This window comes from Microcaecilia unicolor, chromosome 13 (genome assembly GCF_901765095.1).
Source record: "Microcaecilia unicolor chromosome 13, aMicUni1.1, whole genome shotgun sequence".
Taxonomy (NCBI): Eukaryota; Metazoa; Chordata; class Amphibia; order Gymnophiona; family Siphonopidae; genus Microcaecilia; species Microcaecilia unicolor.
The window spans coordinates 50,645,975-50,668,111 of NC_044043.1; the positions used below are offsets into that span (position 1 = coordinate 50,645,975).

Below are 22,137 nucleotides of genomic sequence, written 5' to 3' on the forward strand. Positions count from 1 at the left end.
CATTACTTAATTAGTGGATGCAACTAAGGGGACCTCACTCCCTCCTTAGAATTAATAAATTCCTGCAGTTTCTTTGGGTCAAAATAAACATAATTAGGTTTAGAGACATTATACATCTACAGGGTTTTTAACATGTTCTTGTATTATTTTGCTTCATAAATGTGTACTTGCTTGACTGTCGGACCCATGTACCCTTTTTCTTCATTTACAGTGAACTAGTACCAGCCTATGACTCAACTGCCTTTGTCTTGGAGAACTTCAGGTAGGAAAAGATGACTTTCTAGATGTTACCATCATTGGTGTTCTTATAAAGAAATTTGTGTGTTTTAGTAACTAGATCTTTAGCTAAAGAATCCTTAACTGAGAAAATTATTACAGTTCTTTATACTCTTCACAAAATCATTAAATTCTATTTTAATTTTGAGCAATGTATTGCAGGCCAGGCTAACTAAGTCAGCCACTCTAATTGGTCACTTGGCTTTATAAACACAAGAAACTGAAAATCATGCCAGATAAAAATTAAGGAAGGGAACTTGGTCTATGTTGAAAATGTCCACAAGAAATGTAGCTTTGTATTGAATATCCAGGAATAACGCTGGTAGCAGGCAGCAAAGCGCTCGCAGACAATGACTGAATTCCGGGGGTATATTTATATGAACATTAAGTTGGTTAGGGGAAAGAAGATCAAGTGATGTCCACAGTCTAAACATTTTTGTGGATTTTCGATAGACCATTGAACCAATATATTTTGGGTGAGGGTCCTCTTACAATCATTTATTTATTTTTGGTGGTAGCTAACTCCTGCGGCCATTGTGTTGACTGTTAGTTTTCTTTATTGGTTAGAATTTTTTGCCATCAGTTTGAACCTTAATTTTTGTTCTGCATTTAACAGCAACTTATCTCATTGATGTCAATTAATAAATTAAATTCAAAGTCCATCTGTAGTTACAAATATGTCCTGCATCTGTAAACTGGCAATGTACTTGGTAAATTAAATATCTTTCTTTCTGATCATGTAACTGTTTTGTTTTGTTTTGTTTTTGGGGTTCTGCAGTACTCTGCGTCAGCGGGCTGACCCTGTATACAGTCCCCCTCTTCACATTTCTGGGCTTTGCTGGAGATTAAAGGTTTATCCAGTGAGTTTGCTTTTGGAGTTTTATTTCTGTTTGCAAATCAATCTGATCATAGGTGATTGTTTTGATTTTGCCACATAATTACAATCTTTTCCATTTATTGAGTATTTTAAAATTGATTTAAACATAAGTAATGGGAAGTTAGCCTGTACAGAGTGGCTGTTACTGCTCTAACCACTTTACTGGGCAGACTGGATGGATTACATTGGTCTTTATCTACCATCATTTACTGTGTTACTGTGACTGATTGCTGTTGATACCTTGTCCTAAAGTAGCAATAGTTTTAAGTAAAACCACAACTTTCTCCTACAAAAATATTTTTATAAAGTGAGTGAATTTATTTTGAGGGAAGAATTGATTTGTTTGCCAAAATATGTATTACAAATGAAAAATTTAAATGTTTCTACTGTGAAATAAAAGTGAGTTAGAATGAATGTGTATCATGTGTGGCACTTGTGGTCATGTTTTTACTGTATATTTAGTTTCCATATTATGGTACCGTACCCCCCTCTTTGATGTATATAAGGAATTATGGGTAATCAAATTGAATAAATAAATGACCATTTGTCTTGCTAAATTAAAACATTGTCTAGCCGTCATTGGTGAATGGGTCCAGTGTTTCAGCAGCTCAGTGCAGTGGCACACCGTGTGCATGTTAGTTCTCTCTGCTGGGTAGCTGAGTATTGTGGAAACAGCACTATATCAGTAAGGGAGAGGAGGCCTTTGGAATCATCAATTAATCTAGTTGGACTCAATGGTCCCCCCTCTACTTGGAGTGCTGGGCCTGAGGATCTTGGTTCAGAGTAGTGACTTTTGGGACATTGCTGCACATCTCTAGAGCCAAGAAGAGGAGAGAGGTGAGAATACTGTGATTCTTCTATAGTTTGTCGCTTTTGTGTACCCTGTCTGGATTTTAGGGAAATGGTACTTGATATACCACCTTTTTGAGGTTTTTGCCAGGGGCAATGGAAGGTTAAGTGACTTGCCCAGAGTCACAAGGAGCTGCAGTGGGAATCGAACTCAGTTCCCCAGGATCAAAGTCCACTGCACTAACCACTAGGCTACTCCTCTACTCATTCTACCAATAAGAGCCAACCTCATCAGTGATGTCACAATGGCTTGATTGCCCAATACTCCTCCACTAGCAGGCAGGTGGTATAGGATAGGGATTGTATCTAGTTATCTTTGGATAGAAGCAGTGAAGAAAGAGTAAGATTACACCAGCTAGATAAGGTAATTTTATTTATTTATTTGTTAGTTGCATTTTATTACACAGCTTTGTGTGATGTAAGGTATAGTCAGGGTTTTTTTTGAGGGGGTACTTGGGGGTACTGAGTACCTGCACCTTTTCCATTGTCTGCTAGAATTGACCCCTGGTCCCCATGTTTTAATGAAAAACCTCAGGCTCTACATACCAATTCTGCATTGTCATATATTCTGTGACTGGTTGCAGGGGGCCTGGCTATTGTGGGGAGGGTCCCTCAGTGATCACACCACCCCCGAAGGGTGGCCTGGCATTTGAGTACTGGCACCTTTTTCATTAGGTAAAATGCACTGGGTATAGTACAAAAATAATAAATACCCAACTCCAGCCCCCATAATTAGAAGAAAAATAACCTAGCCTAAAACAACCAAATCCCCTTGATGCGTAATGAACTAAACCCACAACAGCCCTCATAATTACTGCATAAAAAGCCATTAATTAACTAATTTCCAAAGTTACTGTATATGCTTGTGTATGATTTCATAGCGTTTTTAAACTTTAAAGCTCTACTGTCTTGTCTTTCCACCACCCTACCCACCCATGCTGGTTCCAGAATCCCAACCCCAACTTCCCTTCCCTATCAAGCCCTGTGATCTCTTCCTCTCCCACCATAGCAGCTGCATGGTTAGCATTCTCCCCTCTCTTCTCCATGCTGGCACTTTCAGTGATATCTATTCTTCATCCTGTACAGCCATTTCAGCGCTGGTGCTGGGCCTTCCTCTATAGGCCCATACTCTCAGGTGCACTGCTGGGTTGTGTCCTCTGCCTGACAGGAAGTTCAAGACCTGGAAATGTGCCTGAGTGCAGGTGTGTAGGGAAAGGCCCTTCGCCAGTTCGAAAAAAAACTACAGCTTTTGGGGTCAGGGATCGCTGCAAGCACCGGCATGGGGAAGGGAGGGGAGATGCTATCTTTGCAGCTGTTGTGGCGAGATAGCAAAGGGAAGATGCTGGAACTGGTGTAGGTGAGTAAGCATGGAAAGGGATTTAGCAACGTATATGTGATTCATCCCAGAGACACAGAAACTAAGGGGGAAAGTAGGAAGTGACCTATACTTGGGGGCAGTTTATAGGCAAGTATATACAGTAGTTTCAGAACAGGTCATTAAGTATGAAAAGGATGGAATGGGACAAAATTAGATATCCAATCTGACTAAATCAACATTTTTGAGGTTAAAATTAATAAAATCAAAAACTGGAAGAATTATTGAAATATTGAATTATAATCCTGAATGTAATGACTTTACTCTTCTACCAATATATTCAGAGCATGAATCTTTAATAAGTGTTATCATGCAAACAAACTTATATACAGAAAGTACCTCTGTACATGTATTAAATGTGCTCAGAAAACCAAAAGTGACCAAATTAATTAATTTCTGAAAAATTCTCTTAGACTTTTTTGAACACCTCAAAACTGGCTCATTGGCAAGAAAGATCCTCTGCTTCAAAATGGCACTGTTAGCATTCACTAACACCAACATCCAGTTAAGATACCTTGACATGCGCACAACCCTCCTACAATGCAGACCAATCATGTAGTGTCACTGAAGAGACTTTACAAGAAAGTTGATTGGTCTGCATTGTAGGAGACTCGTGCGCATGTCAAGGTTATTTTAATTGCAGGTTGGCATTGAGATCGCATATGCTGGTACAGTAGTGAAGTCAATCCATTTTACAAGATCAGATACGTACCAAAGAGATACAGTAGTTTGAGCTAAACTACCTTATCTCTTTGATACTTATCTGATCTTGTAAAATGGATTGACTTCACTACTGTTTCAGTGTATTTCAGACATGAGCTCTGACAGAAATCCAGTGTCTCTATTTTTAATATTGCAAGTGTTGATTTCTAGATATTATTTACAATGGCACTATCCACCCTAGCGACTTACACTAAATGAATTCATTTGTTAATTTTCTTCTTCCTTTCAGGATGGAAATGGAGTGGTGCGTGGTTATTATCTATCTGTATTTCTTGAACTTTCTGCTGGACTTCCAGAAACATCAAAGTATGGAATTGCTTAACTCTGCTAATATAGGGAGCTAAGATGTGGGTTTCCCTTTAGTTGTCTGGGTGCTACTGTTCTCGTGTAGATTGCTTCAAAATAAGGAAAAGGGATTTCTTCTGTTTTAAGAATGTTTTAAACCCTGTATTTTTGGTCAGTAAAAGCTTGTTTTAGGTCATTTTTTATTGTTCTCATTTCAAGCATATCACTACTAGTTATGGGTTTGCAGCTGCTAAAGAGACTTATTTGAGTCCTTGTAGCTTGGCGCGCACAGATAATTCAGTATAGTGTGCCAAAATATATGCAAAATTCTGAGTGCTAAGTGCTGTTTTTATAACTGCATCTGGGTGCCCAGATGCCATTGTAGAATAGAACATAAGTTGGCATTATGTGCCAACATTTAGACGAATACACCAGGTTTATAGTAGGTGTAAATATGCGCACCTAAATATTGCACTTTAGCATGTAATTTATAGTATTCTTTAAGTTGCGTAAATGTGTGACCCACTCTTGCCCTACCCCACATATACATTCCCTTGCAAATACACAATATGCCCATTGTGTGTACAGTTTGCAGAATAGCACTTAGAGTGCACAAAATATTTATTTATAGCATTTATATCCCACAATTTTCCCACCCACGGGCAGACTCAATGTGGCTTACAACAGTTTACAAAAACATACAACAATTCAGCAAACAAACGATCAATTTCAAAGGAGTGAAAGAGAGAAAGGGTAATAGCAAAGGAGGGAAAAGGAGAAAGAGTAGTGGTGATCAAAATGCCGCTATGACAGTTACAGTTCAGAAGTAAGAGATGCCAGGCGGGTTTGGAGCATAAGCATTTCCAAATAAAAAGGTCTTGAGGCGCTTTTTGAAGGTCGGGTGATCGGGTAAGTTTGACCAATTTAGGTAGACCATTCCACAAATGAGCGCTAATATAGGAGAAGGTGGATGCGTAGGTGGTCTTATACTTGAGGCCACAAAGTATTGGGTAATTTAAGCATATGAATGTCACATTCACACATATAAGTGCTAGTATTCTGTAATCTTTGTGTGCAAATGGCACTTACATTTAGGCGCTAAGGTTATAGAATGAGGGGGGAAATGTATGACCTGCTATAGTAGAGCTAGATTTGAATTGTATGTCTTAAAGGGTTTGGGTGCATCATAGAGGTGATATACTAGATATTGAGGAGAAGTTGGACGCTCTGCACAGCCAGGAGATGCCCAACAGGTAAAAGAGGACACCAAAAGAGTTAAGGTGGATTAACACTTTATTGGGCATTGAGCAAAATTTGTGGACCTCTATTTACTACTTTTGTTTCAACTTTCCTCCCCAGCAAGAGTCATTTACTCTTTCTCTGACCCCTGCCCTCTCCCTCCCCCACTGGGATCTTAGTTTATGATCTTCCTCTGAGTCCCCATGGAGAAAGCTGCATGGCCTAGCTTTGGGTGTGGCAGCAGTAGCTGGTTACGATTTTCTTTTTTTTTTTTAAATATCTTTATGGAAGAATGGCACAACATAATAGTCAAGCACTTGTGACGTGCTCAGCAACTCTCAAAAACTGTGTCATTAAACGTTCCTTTCAAGGTGGTAATGAGACAATGATGCAGTATCAATAACAGATTCCCAAAAATATATGCGCCATTCATTTCTTTTTATTATTGTACCCCCCACCCCTCTGTGCTCACTGGGGCGACCACTGATTGTCCTTGTAAATAGGTTTTTGCTAGTGTTCAAACATCCTTATATCTTGAGGAAGAGAGTCTCATGGGATGTTGTGCGCGGTGGAGCTCCCACATAACCATTTGGATCATACTGGCTCTCCACTTAGCCGTGGACAGGGGGTCGCTGCCCACCCAGCGATGAAGAATTACCTTTCGTGCCTGCATCAGTGCTACTAGTACAAATCTTTGCTGGTGCTGTAACAGTCCTTGAGCGTCCAGAGCCCCACCCAACCCCAGAAGCAGGGTTGCGTAGGACCATTCGCACTGAATGCCCACTATCTTTTCAATGACATCTAAAACTTCAGTCCAGAAAGTTTGCAATTTAATACACTCTAAGAAGTGATGAACTGTTGTGCCCCTTCCCACCACAAACTTATCACATAGGTCTGTGTCCCAAAGTGCCATAGCCCTCCCCTTGCTTTTTGAGATGTACGAATCATGCAGTATCCTAAATTGCGTCTCCTGCAACTTTGCATCTGGGGTGACTTGAAATGGTAAACGAAAACCAGATGTCAAGTCTTTCCCACTCACAGTTTCCCCCAAACATTCACTCCATTTTTCCACTAATTGCTCAATGGGGCTAAACTCCCGGAATTTCTTACCCGTCCTATACCACACTGAGAGTTTATTTGCTACAGGGGGCAGCTGCATAATCATTTCATCTAGCTGGGTAAAAGTTGGGTAACAACCCCCCTGCTCCCGTAGGGATGACAATTCATAGTGTTGTACTTGGAGATATGAGAATAGAAAATTGGCAGGTAACCCCCACGTCTTCTGATACTCCCCAATAGATGGTATGGCCCTTCACCCCCTTCCAAAAATTGTCCCACATATCTACACCCTCTTTGCCGCCACAACTCCCAGACACTAAAACCCTGTCCTTGGGGGAATTCCGGATTTTTCACCAATTCCAAGAAGGGCACCTTCCTGTTTTGAGCGCCACCACGCCCTAAGCAGCGGCTGCAGTAATGGCGATATAGTAGGCCCCCCAGCCTTAGCATGCAACGCATTGAAGACAGTAAATGGTGATGCTTTATACTCCCATAGGCCCACTGGAGCATATCGTGATTCCCCAGTATGTACTTCATGCAACCAACGAAGTGCCGCTGCTACATTATATAAATGCAAATCTGGGAGATTCACTCCCCCCCCTCTCTCTAGGGCTTGTCAACTTAGAGTAGCTTATCCACGCCCTGCGATTTGACCAAATGAAAGAAGTCACTATACCCCTGTACGCCGCCTCATCTTGCCTGGCAACCCACAGAGGCATCATCTGAAGAGGATACAATAATTTAGGCAGTAACACCATCTTTACCAGGGCAACCCTCCCCAACAGAGACAAAGGAAGGTCTCTCCAACTATTGCACAAAGATCTAATACTAGCTATCCGATCCCTAACATTCTTCTGGTACCTAATTCCAGCATCTAAGTGAAGGAACACACCCAAATATTTCAGGGGGCCTCTATTCGAAGCAAGAGGGAAGTTAATCAGACTACTGCAAGAGCAACCCAAGGAAAGCGCCATCGCTTCTGGCTTGTCAAAATTAATCCATAATCTCCGAAAAGGAGCCAGATTCTTGAATAAGCTTCACCATGACATCTACGTCCTGGGAAGCATGTTTCAGAAATATTAACACGTCGTCTGCAAACAGATTAATCTTATAGTCCTAGTCTCCTACCTTTATACCTCGAAGGGCGTCTGACTGCCTAATCTTGCACAACAGGGGTTCCAGAGACAGTACAAACAACATAGGAGATAGCTGGCATCGCTGTCTCGTCCCACACTCTAGTGTAAAAGAGGGGGTAAGCTGTCCATTAACCAAATCTGCGCCATAGGCTTAGAATAGAGCGCACAGACTCCCGTTAGAAAATTTCCCATGATCCCAAACTGAGGCAAAACCCAAAATAGATAATCCCACAAGATCTTATCAAACTCCTTTTCAACATCTAGACTGGCAATAATCACATCCCCTAGCCTACCCCCCCCCCCCCCCCCCTCTCCTGCAAGGCACTTAGTGCTCTCAGTATGTTGGTGGACGCGTACCTGCCAGACACAAACCCAGTTTGATCTGTATGCACCAGTATAGGCAAGGCCTTCCCCAACCTGGCAGCCAGTATACTCGCAAATAGCTTGAGGTCCTGATTTAAGAGGGAGATAGGTCGGTACGACCCCAATATCTCTGTATCTCTCCCCTGTTTGGGTAGAACCACAGTGATGGCGTGTGCCAACCTCCCTACGTCTTGCTCCGGTTGAAATAAGGCATGACACAATGCCTGGAAAGGACCCAGAATATGATGACCCAATATTTTATAAAATTCAGGGCCCAGCCCATCTGGTCCCAGTGCTTTTGCTACTTTAAGGCGCTTCAACGCATGCAGCATTTCTGTACCTGATAATTGGGCTATTAAGGGCCTCCAACTGAGCCGGGGTGAGAACAGGAAGATCCAGCCCACTGAAAAAACATTCCCTTTTCCTCGTATCACTACAGCCTTTATCGTACAAATCTGTGTAAAAGTTTACAAAGGCGCTGTGGATGTCCCTTTCACTGCTAACTATCCCCCCTGAGCTAGTACAAATCTTGGTGATTACCCACTTTGGGGCTCTATTTCAAATTAAACTAACCAACAGTTTGCCCGCCTTGTTGCCCCACTTAAGCAGTTGGTATTTGTACATCTGTATGTCTCGTTTAGCTCTATTAGTCAAAAGGATATGAATCTTATATCTAGTATCCAAGTATTCCTGGCACGCCTCACCAGACCCTCCTCACCAGCTGCGCTCTAAGTGATTTTAGCCTACGTGCCAAACTGATTAATTCCTGATCCTGGAGCTTCTGCATGCGGGCACTATACTCCATTATTTTCCCCCGAATGGTGGCTTTCCCCGCCTCCCAGTAAATGACTGGATCTACTTCAGACTGATCGTTATCTCCTAAAAAATATCCCCATTCTTGTATAAGAAACTGCTTGAACTCCTGTCTAAATACATGGAGGGGTTCATTCTCCATCCACTTCTCTGGCTCTGGTCCCCCTATTATCCCAGCTACCCCCCATGCATCCACCTCCCATACACTTAGCTCAAACAGCCATCCCTACAATAGTTCAATCCATTCAATCCCCGCCCACCCCACCAGTCATTCCCCTCTCCCCTCGTAAGCCCTTTTTCCCTAACTTTTACCCCAGTCCCTCCCATCCAACACATTTCCTTGCTCCCTCCGCTCCTCCTACCTCCCATACAAATAAACAAGCAAATGTCGACCCCCCTCCAACCTCCTCCCCCTCCGGATATCATTTAACATCAACATCCCGTAATAATAAAAGAAAAATTTTTTTTAACAACATCAGTAAGTGGTAGGTAATCATAACAAGGCATTGTAAGACATTGCAACAAACAGGAGAACCTATTGTGTACCCGCGCCTTATGTAGGCCTGTCTCCTGCACCTCGTACCATCATACGCATCCACAGCTGGTAACTTGTCCGTGCTACATGGTTCCTTTCTCCATCATCTCCCATGTAAAAACACCAGTGGATGCCTTCTTGCAGCAGTTCTGTTATTCCGTCGCTGAGTCAGGGGGGTGGCAGCTTTTCAATGAAGGCACAGAGTTCCCCAGCAGACGCAAGGACCATGGCGCGATTATCGTAAGTCAGCTGCACCTTAGCCGGGTACTGGAATGCAACTTAATTCCTCTGTTGAACAGCTGCGTACAGAAAGGCGCGAGGACTATCCGTTGTTCAGAAACCTTAAGGGAGTAATCTTGAAATAACAGCGCCTTGGAGCCCTTGTAGTCCAGTGAACGCACACGTTTAAACAGTTCCAGGATTCGGGCTTTTACAGCGTAATTCAGATATCGAGCGATAACAGGTCGTGGCCTGGCTCCGTCTTCCCTTCTACTTCCAACTCAGTGTGCTCTTTCCACGTGCACAGACCCCACACCCTCTGGCAAGCCAACCGCCTCGGGTAACCATCTCTCCGCTATTTCTTTTAAATCCGCCTCTTTAAGGGATTCTGACAAACCAATGGTTCAGATGTTGTTGCGTCTCCTTCAATTTTCCTGATCTTCAACATTCTCCTCTAGTTGTTTCTGCCGCTCCTCCATTCCTCTCACACATTCTTCCAGTGTTTGGACCGATCCTCTTGGGTGGAGATGCGATCCTCCGCGTGCTGTATGCGCATCGCATGCCCTGATACCGAATCTTTCAGTTCATCAAGGGCAGCATGCAGCTAAGCCAGTTTTTCATCCAATATGCTAGACATGTGGCGCACCGAAATGTTGATAGTGTCTTCAGGAACATGGGCCAGAGGAAAGTCACGCTGCTGGGCCGCCATCTCGCGCACACCACTCACAGCCTGTTCTTTCCCCACACGCGTCGACCTGGCTGGCATAACACCCCTTCCAGTGCTTCAAAACCACGCAAACCAATTCTCCAGCACTGCTACTACAGTTTCCTCATGCTGGCCATCTCAAATTCCTCTGGGGGGGGGTTGCATTAGAGGGCGAATATGCTATCGAGGGAGCGGAGCCGAGCTTCCAGGCGTCCGCTCACGCCGCTGCCATCACGTGACCCCTGGTTAAGATTTTTAAGTATATACTTAATGGGGTGGGTTGAGAACCAGGAAGCTGGGACAAGTTATTTCCACATTGGAACAAACCAGAGATGCCAAGGGTGGTCTGCTGCAAAGGTTATTAAAACACATTCGGACTGTGAAATATTGCAGGAAATTGGAAGACTGGACATCCAAATGACAGGTGAAATAAATGGATAAAGAAAAGGTGATGCACATTGGAAAGAATAACATGAATCATAGTTACCTGATGCTAGGGTTCACCTTGGGGGTCAGCACTCAAGAAAAAGATATAGGTGTCGTCATAGATAATATTCTGAAATCTTCTGCTCAGTGTGTGGTGGCAGCCAAAAAAGTAAACAGGATGCTAGGAATTATTAGGAAAGGGATAGTGAATAATACCGAAAATGCTTTGGAAATATTGTAGTAGATTTGAAATTGAAATCCTAAGAAGCCAGTCTCTGCATGTAGTGAAAATGAAGGAACAGAAACATACAAAGAAATTGGATGTGTATTTCCAAAGCTGACCATATTTCAATCAGTAAATTTAAAATAAAATTGTGTGGGCATTTTATTTTTCTAATTGTGTTAGTTTTAGTCTTTTTTTTTTCTGTTTTCATTATCTTGTTTTTTCAATGTCTCTTTTTCATTTTCTGTTTTTCTGTCATGTTTCCTTCTCCAGTTCTTTGATTTTCATCTATCCCTTCTCCTTTCTTTCAGGTCTCCAATTTTTCCATTCTTTCCTTCCACATTCTTCCATATCCCCTGACCTGATCATCTGGAGACATTTGGTAACGCTATCCTTCCTAACCCTATGTCTAGTCTCCCTCGCTCTTCTCCTCTCCCACTCTCCAACCTGTAGTTCTCCCTATCCTCCCTATTACTCCTCCATGCCATGTAATCTTGATTCTCACCATCTGATGTCTCTCTTTCCTGCCTCTCCCCTACCATCTTAGTGTAGATGTCTTTCTCCATATCTATACCTGCCCCATGTAGGTATCATTCTTGTGATTTCATGCCCTTCATCCCATCCCATGTAATATCATCAACATGCCCTTCACCTCATGTAAGTTTTTGCTTTTCTTTACGGACAAATGTCCACACTGATTGGTGACATCATCCAGTGGAGTCCTGCATGGAACTACTCTCCAGCAACTTCCAGAAGTTTTTGAGGGCAGTGCACCGCCCATGTGTATGCCTTCCTGCTCACCCCTGTAGTGCAGGACCAAGCTGTGCTTTGCTGTGGAGCAGCAAGAATGCATTTTGTTGCTCTCCCCTAAGCTCGTGTCTGTTTTGCCTTAGGAGTAGTTCTTCTGATTTCTTATTTTCTCTCGTGTAAGTGTTGACGTGGGGCCAGTGCCTTACTCCTCTTGTATTTATCCCCATCAGGTTTATGGTATTTCTGTCCATGGCTCACTTGGCCCCCTTAGGCTTTGAGCATTCTGGTTGGTTTATTCTATTTTCTCTGGGCATCTGAAGAAGCACCAGAGGTTTTCTCTTAGGAAGGTTCCCTTTTTATTCCTTCACATCCCTCCCTTCTACACCAAAGGAGAAAGTTGTCCCCTGAGGAGCTGTCCTTCTCTAGTTTTATTAGAGAAATGGATGTTCATCCTATTTGGTTTGGAAACCAAAGATGAGTCTAGGGCTGAGTTGTTGGACATCCTTGAGTTTGGTGCCCTCCCCACCCCCACAACGAAGGAAACTGTAACAGTGCACATTCCCAGAATCCTTAGGAATGTGTAGATGAAGTAGTACAAGATCCCAGTGGCGTACCAAGGTGGGGGCGGTCCCCCCCCCCCCCCCGGGTGCACACCGCTGGGGGGTGCCGCGGCGCGCGCCTGCTCCTCCGAGTTCGCTAAACTTGTTCCGGGGCAGAGGGAGCTGCAGCGAACAAACGAAGTATAGCGAACTCGGAGGAGCAGGCGCGCACCGTGGCACCCCCCCCCCCTCCAGCGGCGTGCACCCGGGGGGGGGGTGTCATTTCGCCGAAGGGGGGGAGGTGTCATCTAGCGGGGGGGGGGGGGCGCATCGGCGCTCCGCCCCGGGTGCCATCCAGGCCAGGAACGCCACTGCAAGATCCTCTTTTCTGTATATCCGATACAAAAGAAGGCTGTGTCCCGCCCTCCTCTGATGTAACTTCCTATTTCCGCGAGGGCAACACACAGTGAGGGAAGGCCCGCTCGAGGCGATCTGCCCCTTTCACACAGAAGGCCGCTGTGCTGCCAATTTCGAGAATTTTTTTTTTTTTTTTCTTAAATGAAGGTGGTCGGATGGCAGACAGAAGGGAGCTTGAGGGTAGTGTAGGTAGATAGGTGGAGACTGGGGACTGCAGTGCTGACAGCCTGGGAGCAGGAGAGGGCGAGAGAGCCTGGGCCCAGGGAATTTGCCCCTCCCCCCTTGGCGACCCTGACCCTTGGAATACCAGGGCTCCTCCAGACTCTAGAATCACACAAAGAAGAGTATCTTCTGTTCTCTGACCTATCGAGTACAGGTTTTATATATTTATATTTACTCAGTTTTTCTCATGGAATAGTCAAACATTACTGTTTTGGGGGGAAGGGGGACAGAATGACTTTCAATTCACTGTTTCCATATTGTCTTTTTGTAAGGTCATCGGTTTTTTCCAAGCGTTCCCCTCTGCAAAGCATCTCCTTTCTGCATTTTTAAAATCCTTGTCCTAATTGGTCGTGTCTCTGCTTCTCAGATCACTTGATAGTTTTGTCATAATCTGTTGAATTTACTGTTCAAAGGGCATCACAGATGCACCTCAGTCAATCCTCTAGTGGGGTAATTTTAAAAAGCATTTCTATATGTAGCACAGTATATTGTTCAAAAAGAAGCTATTGAAAAGTTTCCTTCCAGATGTGCACATGAGCTTGAACACACATAGCATCTATGCACATTAATTAATCTAAGAAATTGTGTGTGCAGAAAAGCAGGTGTAAATATATGCACTTTTTATTTTTGTCACTGGGGCTATCTTCTTCTCATGGGGGTTATTTTGTGGGAGGGCTGTATTGTTAGGGGCCAATTTGTCAAGGTCTATTTTGTTACAATTCTATTTTGTCAGAGCTATTTTGTCTGGGCTATTATGTCAGGGTGACTTGTAACAAAATGGTCCCTCACACAAAATAGCCCCCGTGACAAAAATAAAAAGTTCAAATATTTACACCTGCTTTTTCACACACACAATTTCCTAGATTAATTTATGTGCGTAGATGCTGTGTGTGTTTCCTGAAAAAAAACCCCCCCAAAAAACTAGACAATTGGCAACACTAGCCTGTTAAAATCCAAATAAATTTGTCAAAGTCCCCCCTAAACCTTTGGGTCATAGGTACATGAGTAGTTTACCCATGCCTTAATTCAGCCCAGAAAAGAGGATTTCACTTGTCTCAGTACAACTATTGAAGGGAGAGGGGAGTTGAATAAAGTTCCTTATTTGAGTCACTATCAAACCCTGCTTGCCAGGGACATTTTAAAGAGTTGTGAAAATAATGTTGGTATGAGTTGTATTGTTTATTCATTTACAAAACTGAAGGCCTATTAATTCCTGTCTATTTATCTGTCCTTGCCCACTAACTCTCTGACTCTCATCCTTTCCATCTCATCAGCACGTAACCTTGGGGTCATCTTCAACTCCTCCCTCTCCTTCACTTCACATATTCAACAGACTGCTAAAACCTGTCGTTTCTTCCTCTATAATATCACCAAAATTCGCTCTTTCCTTTCTGAGTATGCAACCAGAACCCTCATCCACACTCTTATCACCTCCCGCTTAGACTACTACAACTTGCTTCTCACAGGTCTCCCACTGAGCCATCTCTCTACTTTTCATGTGTTCAAAATTCTGCCAGTGTCGTTATGCTCATATTAGCCCTCTCCTCAAGACACTTCATTGGCTCCCTATTCGTTTCCGCATTCAGTTCAAACTCCTCTTACTGACTTACAAATGCATTCACTCTGCAGCTCCTCAATACCTCTCCACTCTCATCTGTCCCTACACTCCTCCCCGGGAACTCCGCTCACTGGGCAAATCTCTCTTATCTGCACCCTTCTCCTCCACCGCTAACTCCAGACTCCGTTCCTTCTATCTTGTTGCACCGTAATGCCTGGAATAAACTTCCTGAGCCGGTACGCCAAGCCTCATCTCTGGCCATCTTCAAATCTAGGCTAAAAACCCACATCTTCGATGCTGCTTTTAAACTCCTAAACCTAAACCTTCAACTGTCCCCTATCCCTGATATGTCCTGTCTGTCCTAACCCTTATCCCTTACTTGTCCTATCTGTCTGTCATAATTAGATTGTAAGCTCTATTGAGCAGGAACTGTCTCTCCGTGTTCAAGTGTGAAGCGCTGCGTACATCCGGTAGCGCTATAGAAATGATAAGTAGTACTAGTAGTAGTAGTGCAAAGTATATTTGAATTCCTTGCCTGACATATTTCCTAGAGCTAAGTTGATAAGTATGTTGCTGTTTTGTTTCTTGTGGTGTTCTTCAAAGTTCAGTTCTTACATGATTTGCTTTTGAAGATTTGCATATAGTAATATACAGGAGAACAACTGACAATAATGTTTGACTGTTACAGTTAGATAAGGTACCAGTTCTGTCAGATAGCAGTCCTTCTTGAGCCCTCTTGCTATCAGCATGTTTTGAACTGCTGTAAATTTGCAAATGCCATGTACTGGCTGACAAAAGCTATTGAAATTAGGTGCCTGGTTAGCTTGATAGCAGTTTAGCTGGCTGACTTCTATTTTAATGATTAGCAATCATTTTTCCTTATCTTGTCTAGCATCTTTCATGCTGCCTTCTGAACCTGAATGGATGTTTGATTAAACACATTAGATGTTTTCTGAGGTGTTTTTTTTTTTTTTTGCTTGATCTGTTATTCCCACGTGATGAGTTAAACTGTTGGCTTTTGTAGTTAACACTAATTTAGATTATTGGGATTAGCCTGATGAAAGTTAAATGTTAATGTTAGGTGATTATAGATTTAGCATTCTACAACTAAAACATAGTAAGCCTCTCATTTCCAGTGTTAAAAAGGGGCATGTATGGAATTTAACTTTCTCCTTGAAAAGCAGGATTATTCCAGCTATACAAGTGGTGACATTACCACATGGCACCAAACTAGCTGCTTCTTTGCTCTTCCAGAGTTCAGAAACTTCCAGAAGGTTTTCTGAATTGCGTGGGTGTTCTGTACAGCCCCTCAGCGTATCCCTTCAGTCTTTTCTTTTGACTGTGATCAGGTTCAGATGGTTTCAGATCCCCTCACAAACAAAAAAAAGTTGGGAAAGCATGCAAAGCATGACTTACAGAATTTTTCTAACATCTGTGTGTCTCTGGCCTGGAGGAGAGGAGGGTGGGTTGATTTGGATGACATGGCATCCAAACATTCCATTTAGAAAGAAAAATAAAAATGTGATAATGTATCAACCATTTATTTGTCACTGTCAACAGATATCAAAGGATGGATTTTTTAGTTTAACCACAGAGTTGCCCAGTTCAAATACTGTCACCATACACAGCAAGCATTAAAAAAGCTATATGGTTCAGTCACTAGATTTCACAATAAATTTTACAAGAAAGACAAATATACATTTGAATCGGTAAGAATCAGTTCAGCATGGATAGGGATGTGGCTGAAGTGGGAGTGTATAGTAAGGAAAGTATTCAGGGGCACGCCTTACCTTATGGAATTATTTCAGATTCCTCTGCATGCATGTTTATATGTTAGTTTTTGTATCTGTGACTAGGAGAGTAGCAAAGAGAAGCATTTGAAAGGATCATTTCACTAATTACAATGCTTCAGTGGATCAAAGTTGCTTTGTTGCAGAAAATGGAATTGCTTCTGTTATAGAATGTATGGGGCTATTTCTTTCTCTGGAGCTCCCAGCCCAAACTGGCCCATTTTCAAATTCAATGTGTCTTTTACCAGTTTTTCTTCATGTTAAATTTAAATGTGTTTTATTATATTTTTGAAGAGGTATTTTGCCACTAGACAAACAATCTCAGTCCCTCATGTACAATTTCTTTCTGACTTTCATTGAGTTGGAAAGAATAACAAATGTGTAAAGCATGTGGAGCATTGCTCCTGTTATTCTTTCCAACCCCAGTAGATAGATAGAAAGATATAAATAGAGATATAGATATGGGTGAATCTGTGTTACCTATGTGTTGCTGAGTGTAGAGATATGTGTGTGTATGTGTGAATGATGTGAAGGAAGTTTATAGGGTGGTGAGATAGTAATGGGTATTCTTTGGTGATGAATTGGACAATTGCATGGGGGTAGAGTTTGGGGGATAGAGCAGTCTGTGGGGGTGGATCAGTTTGTTTTTTGGTATAAGGGTAGTTGCAGAGAGATTTTTATGGGGGTGGGACAGTTTTGGGCATAAGATTTTTTGAGTGTGGAGTGGGGGAGTTTGCATTTGGTTTAGGCAGTTGCAGGTAAACCTTTTGGAATTGGTGGCAGTTTGTGGATTGATGAGGCAATTGTATAGCCAGACTTACATTTGGGGAGGATCTGAGCCCAAAGTAGGGGGCACAAAAGGTTGCCTTGCCCCCCTTGTTCTCTGATCTGCCCTTTTTGCTTCTCCCTCCACAACCCCCAAGCAACTTGAGCTGGCATAGATCCCCAAGCCTCACCAGTAGAAAAGGTTCTCCACAGCAGCCTGGCAGTTAGCAGCTGTTCATAGGCTGTCACCACTTCTCATGCATACTCAGTTGTCACGCATGCATTGGGGGGGGGGGGGGGGGGGGATCGAAATGGCCAATGGAAAGTTCTGCTGACTGCTTGGTGACCAGTAGAGGGCCTTTTCTGCTGGCAGATCTTCAGTATCCCTGCCAGAAACAGAAGATGCTGGAATTTGGGGGAGCCCAAACTTAAAGTGGGGGGGGCCTAGGTCCCCATGCCACTCTGGCTATACTACTGGTTGGGTGGGGGGCTGGTAGTTGCCAGAGTGGCGAATATTTGTGGGTTGATGGGGCAGTTGTGGGGGGGTAGTTTGTGGATGGTGTGATAATTAGGTTTTAGGTGTGAGGGCGGATTGCGGAGTGATGGGGCAGTATATCTAAAAAATGGTATAGTAGAAGTACAATCTGTGACACATTCAGGTCGTTTTAATTTGGCATATTACCCTTCTTTAGGTAATAAGCATCACTCCCTTTTTGTCAACGAGCATTTTTTTTGTATCCATCTTTTGGCTTTGGTTATGACATTGGTCAGGGCAGTTGCTGGACAAAATAGCACCCAGAGCCAGGATCACATTTGCAATTCATTTCCGTTTGGACTTGTATCTTGCAAATTGATTCAAAAGAATAGTTTGGTCCTGCCCCCCCCCCCCCCCCTCACTCTTGAAGAGCAGTTCTATAATTGGGCACCTGCCTATGTGCAAAACTTGAGTGCATAAATGTACAAAATACTATCATTTTTGCGTGTAAGTGCACATTTGCACGCAAAAGTAGCAGCAGGGCAACTAAGTGCTATTCTGTAAGTGTGTGCATAACTGGCATAGCTTGTAAATGTGAGGTTGGGTGTTCACGGGAGGGGCAATGGGTGAGGCTGCACATGTGTATTCCACATTACACAACTGCGGTTGCAGCAAGTCTGGCTGGTGTAAGTGGCAGTGATGTTTGAATGCACAGAGAATTGTTGAGATGTTTGGAGTCCATTGTTTGTGGTGTAAGTGCAGTCACAATATGTAGACATGCCAGTGCCATGTTGTGATAGTATTCTATAACTGAATCTGGGCAGCTGGATACCATTATAGAATAGGACCTTGCTATGCAGCGCTGGGCTGTCTAAAAGGAGAGGCACCCACTTGGTGTTCAGGGCTGACACCCTGAATGCCCACTCTTTGTGACAGCCATGATTTGTTATGTTATCTGGGATTTATCTCTCGCCAACTCCCTAAATTTAGATTCAAGGCTAGTTAGAGCCAAGCCAGTTTTTCCATTATGGAATCCTGGGCTAATGCATTTCAATTTAAACTCAAAAAGGATAAAACTCAGTGTATTGTTTTCCGAAATAAAGATAAGCCTTTTTTGGGCTTTAAAATATTATTATTTCCTGATGTCTCTAAAGAGACTAGAAAACGGAGGAAACAATTCTTGCTCCTTAGGCCTGAGGTTTTGCACTTGGGGGGAACCTTTTTTTAAGGTACCCCTGCAGGTGCATAATAGGGCTTAGGGAGAAGAAATACGTTTTCACAGAACCAGCTCACGTATCGGCACTTATTGCCTCGGTAAAAGTGGATAAGCATTAAATTATAAGATAACTCCACTTAGCAAGGTTTCCACCATCCGTTATTTATTTCCTTTCGTTATACTCCCTTAGATATCCTAATCTTGGATTTCAAATTTATGGACTTGAGTATGGGTTTCCTTGAAAATGTATATTGTTTTCTCTTTATATATTTTCTTAATATCCCTTAGCAGTTATGTAACTGCCTTATCTTTGTATACTTTCTTAAGCAAGATGTTTCTTGTAATAAAATGGATAAATGAATAAATATTAAAATAAAAAAAATAAAAAAAACTCAATGTATTGTTTTTTTCTTCACAACATACTAAGTCTATTCCCAAAGCTTTGGTTACTCCTAAATATACTCTCCCAATCTTGAACAGTTTGAAAATTCTTGGGGTCACGCTGGACAACCATCTATCACTTGATTGTCATGTTAAGCAGATTACGAAAAAAGTGTTCTTTTCTTTGTGGAAGCTTAAACGCATCATACAACTCCTGCCAAAAGATATATTTCGAACCCTGATACATTCCATGTTCCTCAGCCACATCGATTACTGCAGTGGAATTTACGCTGGTTGTACACACTATATTCTGAAGAAGCTTCAGATGGTTCAAAACACCGCAGCCAGACTATTCTTTGGAAAATCTCATTTCGACAATGTGCAGCCTCTCCGTGAGACTCTTCACTGGCTTCCCATTAAAGACCGTATTGATTTCAAGATCTGCGCCTTAACTCATAAGATCATTTACGGAGAAGCACCAGTTTACATGTGTGATTTGCTTGATTTACCACCTAGAAATTCATTGGCGTCATCTCGAACTTATCTTAAGCTGCACTATCCTTCCTGTAGAAATCTAAAATACAAGACGATCTACGCTTCTTCCTTTTCGTTCATCAGCCCGCGAACCTGGAATGCTTTGCTGAGACTCCTGAAAGAGACTCCGGATCATCAAACATTTAAAAAAATTACTAAAAACTTATTTGTTTAGTAAAGCCTACCCCGACTTCCACGGTGCTCTTTAAACCCCTTTTTTTCCCCCTGTTTTGTTTGTTTTCCGCTTTTTCCCTTCTGTCTGCTTCCCTTTTGTTGCTCCTGTATTCCCATCCGTATTCTCTTTTCAGCTGCTTCTGAACTTGTATTTGTCACTTTTTTTCTGGAACAATTTTATCCTGTTGTATTATGTAATTTTCTAGTAACTTTGTTAGCCACATTGAGCCCACATAAGCTGGGAAAATGTGGGACACAAGTGAACCAAATAAATAAAGAGGCTGACAACAGAACATCAGATGCAGAGAAAACAAATCATTACATGCAGTAAGAAAATTAGGGGCCCCCGGATGTAGTAAATAGGTCTTCGAAGCTTTACGAAACAAAATTATTCCAATAATGAACAGCCAGGAAAAAAAAATTGATTGAGCAAAAATGGCCTTAAACCGTATATTTTAGTTGAAAGAAAAGCTAGCAATAAGTAATTACATCTTCTAGAAACTGCCTGGATTTCAGTACATTCACCAACTGAGATCCACTTTCCAGGGCACAATCTGTCTCTTAAAAATGATCCTAGACTTCATGGGCAACCAGAGCAGTACTCCTACTAAAGGACTTAAATGGATCAGCCAAGTTTTCCGAAATATTAACCTAGCGGCTGAGTTCTGAATCATTTGAATTCTAGAAAGTTCCTTACAAGAAAGACTCAAATATAATGAATTACCACAATCCAGTAGCAATAGAATTGTTAACTCTAAAATAATCTTAATATGATCTTCCACCAGCACTTTTTTTTTTCTCTCCAACTTAGTTATTTTTTCTAATGCTGATTATGGTAGGTAATTCACACATAAGGGTTTCATTCTACTTGTGTGGTTTGTAACCCTATACATGTTTGTCATGTTTTATAAAGTGAATCTTTATTTGTAAAAGTCTGTAAGATTCTCTGTGTTGAATATGCCATGGTCGTCGTTCTCAAAGCTTTAAAATAAAGCACACATTTTGGTAACTTTTAGGCATTCAACTGGTTTTACGTTTGCTATTGAGCAAATCCAAGTTTAATCTTCTAACTATAAAAATACTTAATTTACATGAGCTTGCAAGAGCATAATGCTTCTGGACAAATATTTCTCCATAAAAATAGTTGGACTTAGTTAGGCATATGGAGGGTAATTTTATAAGGGGGTGCCCAGTGAAGTGTTTTCAGGGGCCTATTTTGGGTCAGTTTTAAAAAGACAAGTAGGTGCCTACTTGCTTTTACTAAATGCGAGCATAAAAGACAGAAACTGTACCTACATTGCAGGTGTGGATATTTACATTTGCGTCTGCCTATAATTTTTATGCATGTGCATAGATTTGTGTGTTTTATAATCTGAGCGTACATGTGTGTTCCACCCATTTTCTGCCTCTCTACATGCTGTTTCGCAAAATATGCATTATTATGTCAAAGCATATACTCTCATACCAGTTAGGACTTGAACACACATGAAAATAACTTTTATAAAATTATCCCTAAAATCCCAAAGCTGCTTCTCTGTGATTCTAGCACTGTTTAAAGATCATATGTAGCAAATGTGTTTATTTGTTTAGCTTTGTCTTAATGCTGTTGTAACTTCTCTTTCTATTGATTTACAAAGCTGTAATGTTTAACTCGTTTTAAGGTATGAGTACCGGGTAGAGATGGTTCACCAGTCCTCAAATGACCCATCAAAGAACATTATTCGAGAGTTTGCTTCTGATTTTGAAGTTGGAGAATGCTGGGGCTATAACAGATTTTTTCGTCTGGATCTGCTTGCCAATGAAGGTTACTTGAACAGACAGAACGATACAGTAATTTTAAGGTGAGCAAGAAGTGCTTGTCTTTTGTACCCATTTTCTCTACCATTATTAGTATTTCTTAATCTAATGTGTTTGTAGGCCAGTTAAAAAAAAACTTTACAAAACTGCATTGTTTTACATTTTCATGAAATAGTCTGTTAAAGAGAAAGGGTTTTCATTTTATAGGGCTTGTTTGAAGAAAATAAAGGGAATAAGATGTAGTTGGTTTGTTGAAATTTGTGAAAGCCATTTGGAAACAGGATTATTTTTTAGCTTTGAGATTGCTGGGTTAATTTGATAATTGCATGCCTTTCTTATTAGCACAGTCCACTTTAATTTGTACCTATGTCTATCTAATTATAGAGCATTTTTACCCATAGCAAAACTGAAAAAA

General features: G+C 41.9%; 1 protein-coding gene across 1 annotated transcript in view; it reads left to right on the forward strand.

Annotated features, from left to right (window-relative positions):
- The window catches only part of TRIM37 (tripartite motif containing 37), a 262,079-nt gene that overhangs the window by 79,755 nt on the left and 160,187 nt on the right, over nucleotides 1-22,137 (forward strand). The window contains exons 11-14 of the mRNA XM_030222400.1: nucleotides 212-262; nucleotides 1,055-1,136; nucleotides 4,330-4,406; nucleotides 21,587-21,766. Of these exons, the coding sequence (XP_030078260.1) occupies nucleotides 212-262; nucleotides 1,055-1,136; nucleotides 4,330-4,406; nucleotides 21,587-21,766 (390 nt within the window). The remainder of the gene's footprint in view (nucleotides 1-211; nucleotides 263-1,054; nucleotides 1,137-4,329; nucleotides 4,407-21,586; nucleotides 21,767-22,137) is intronic.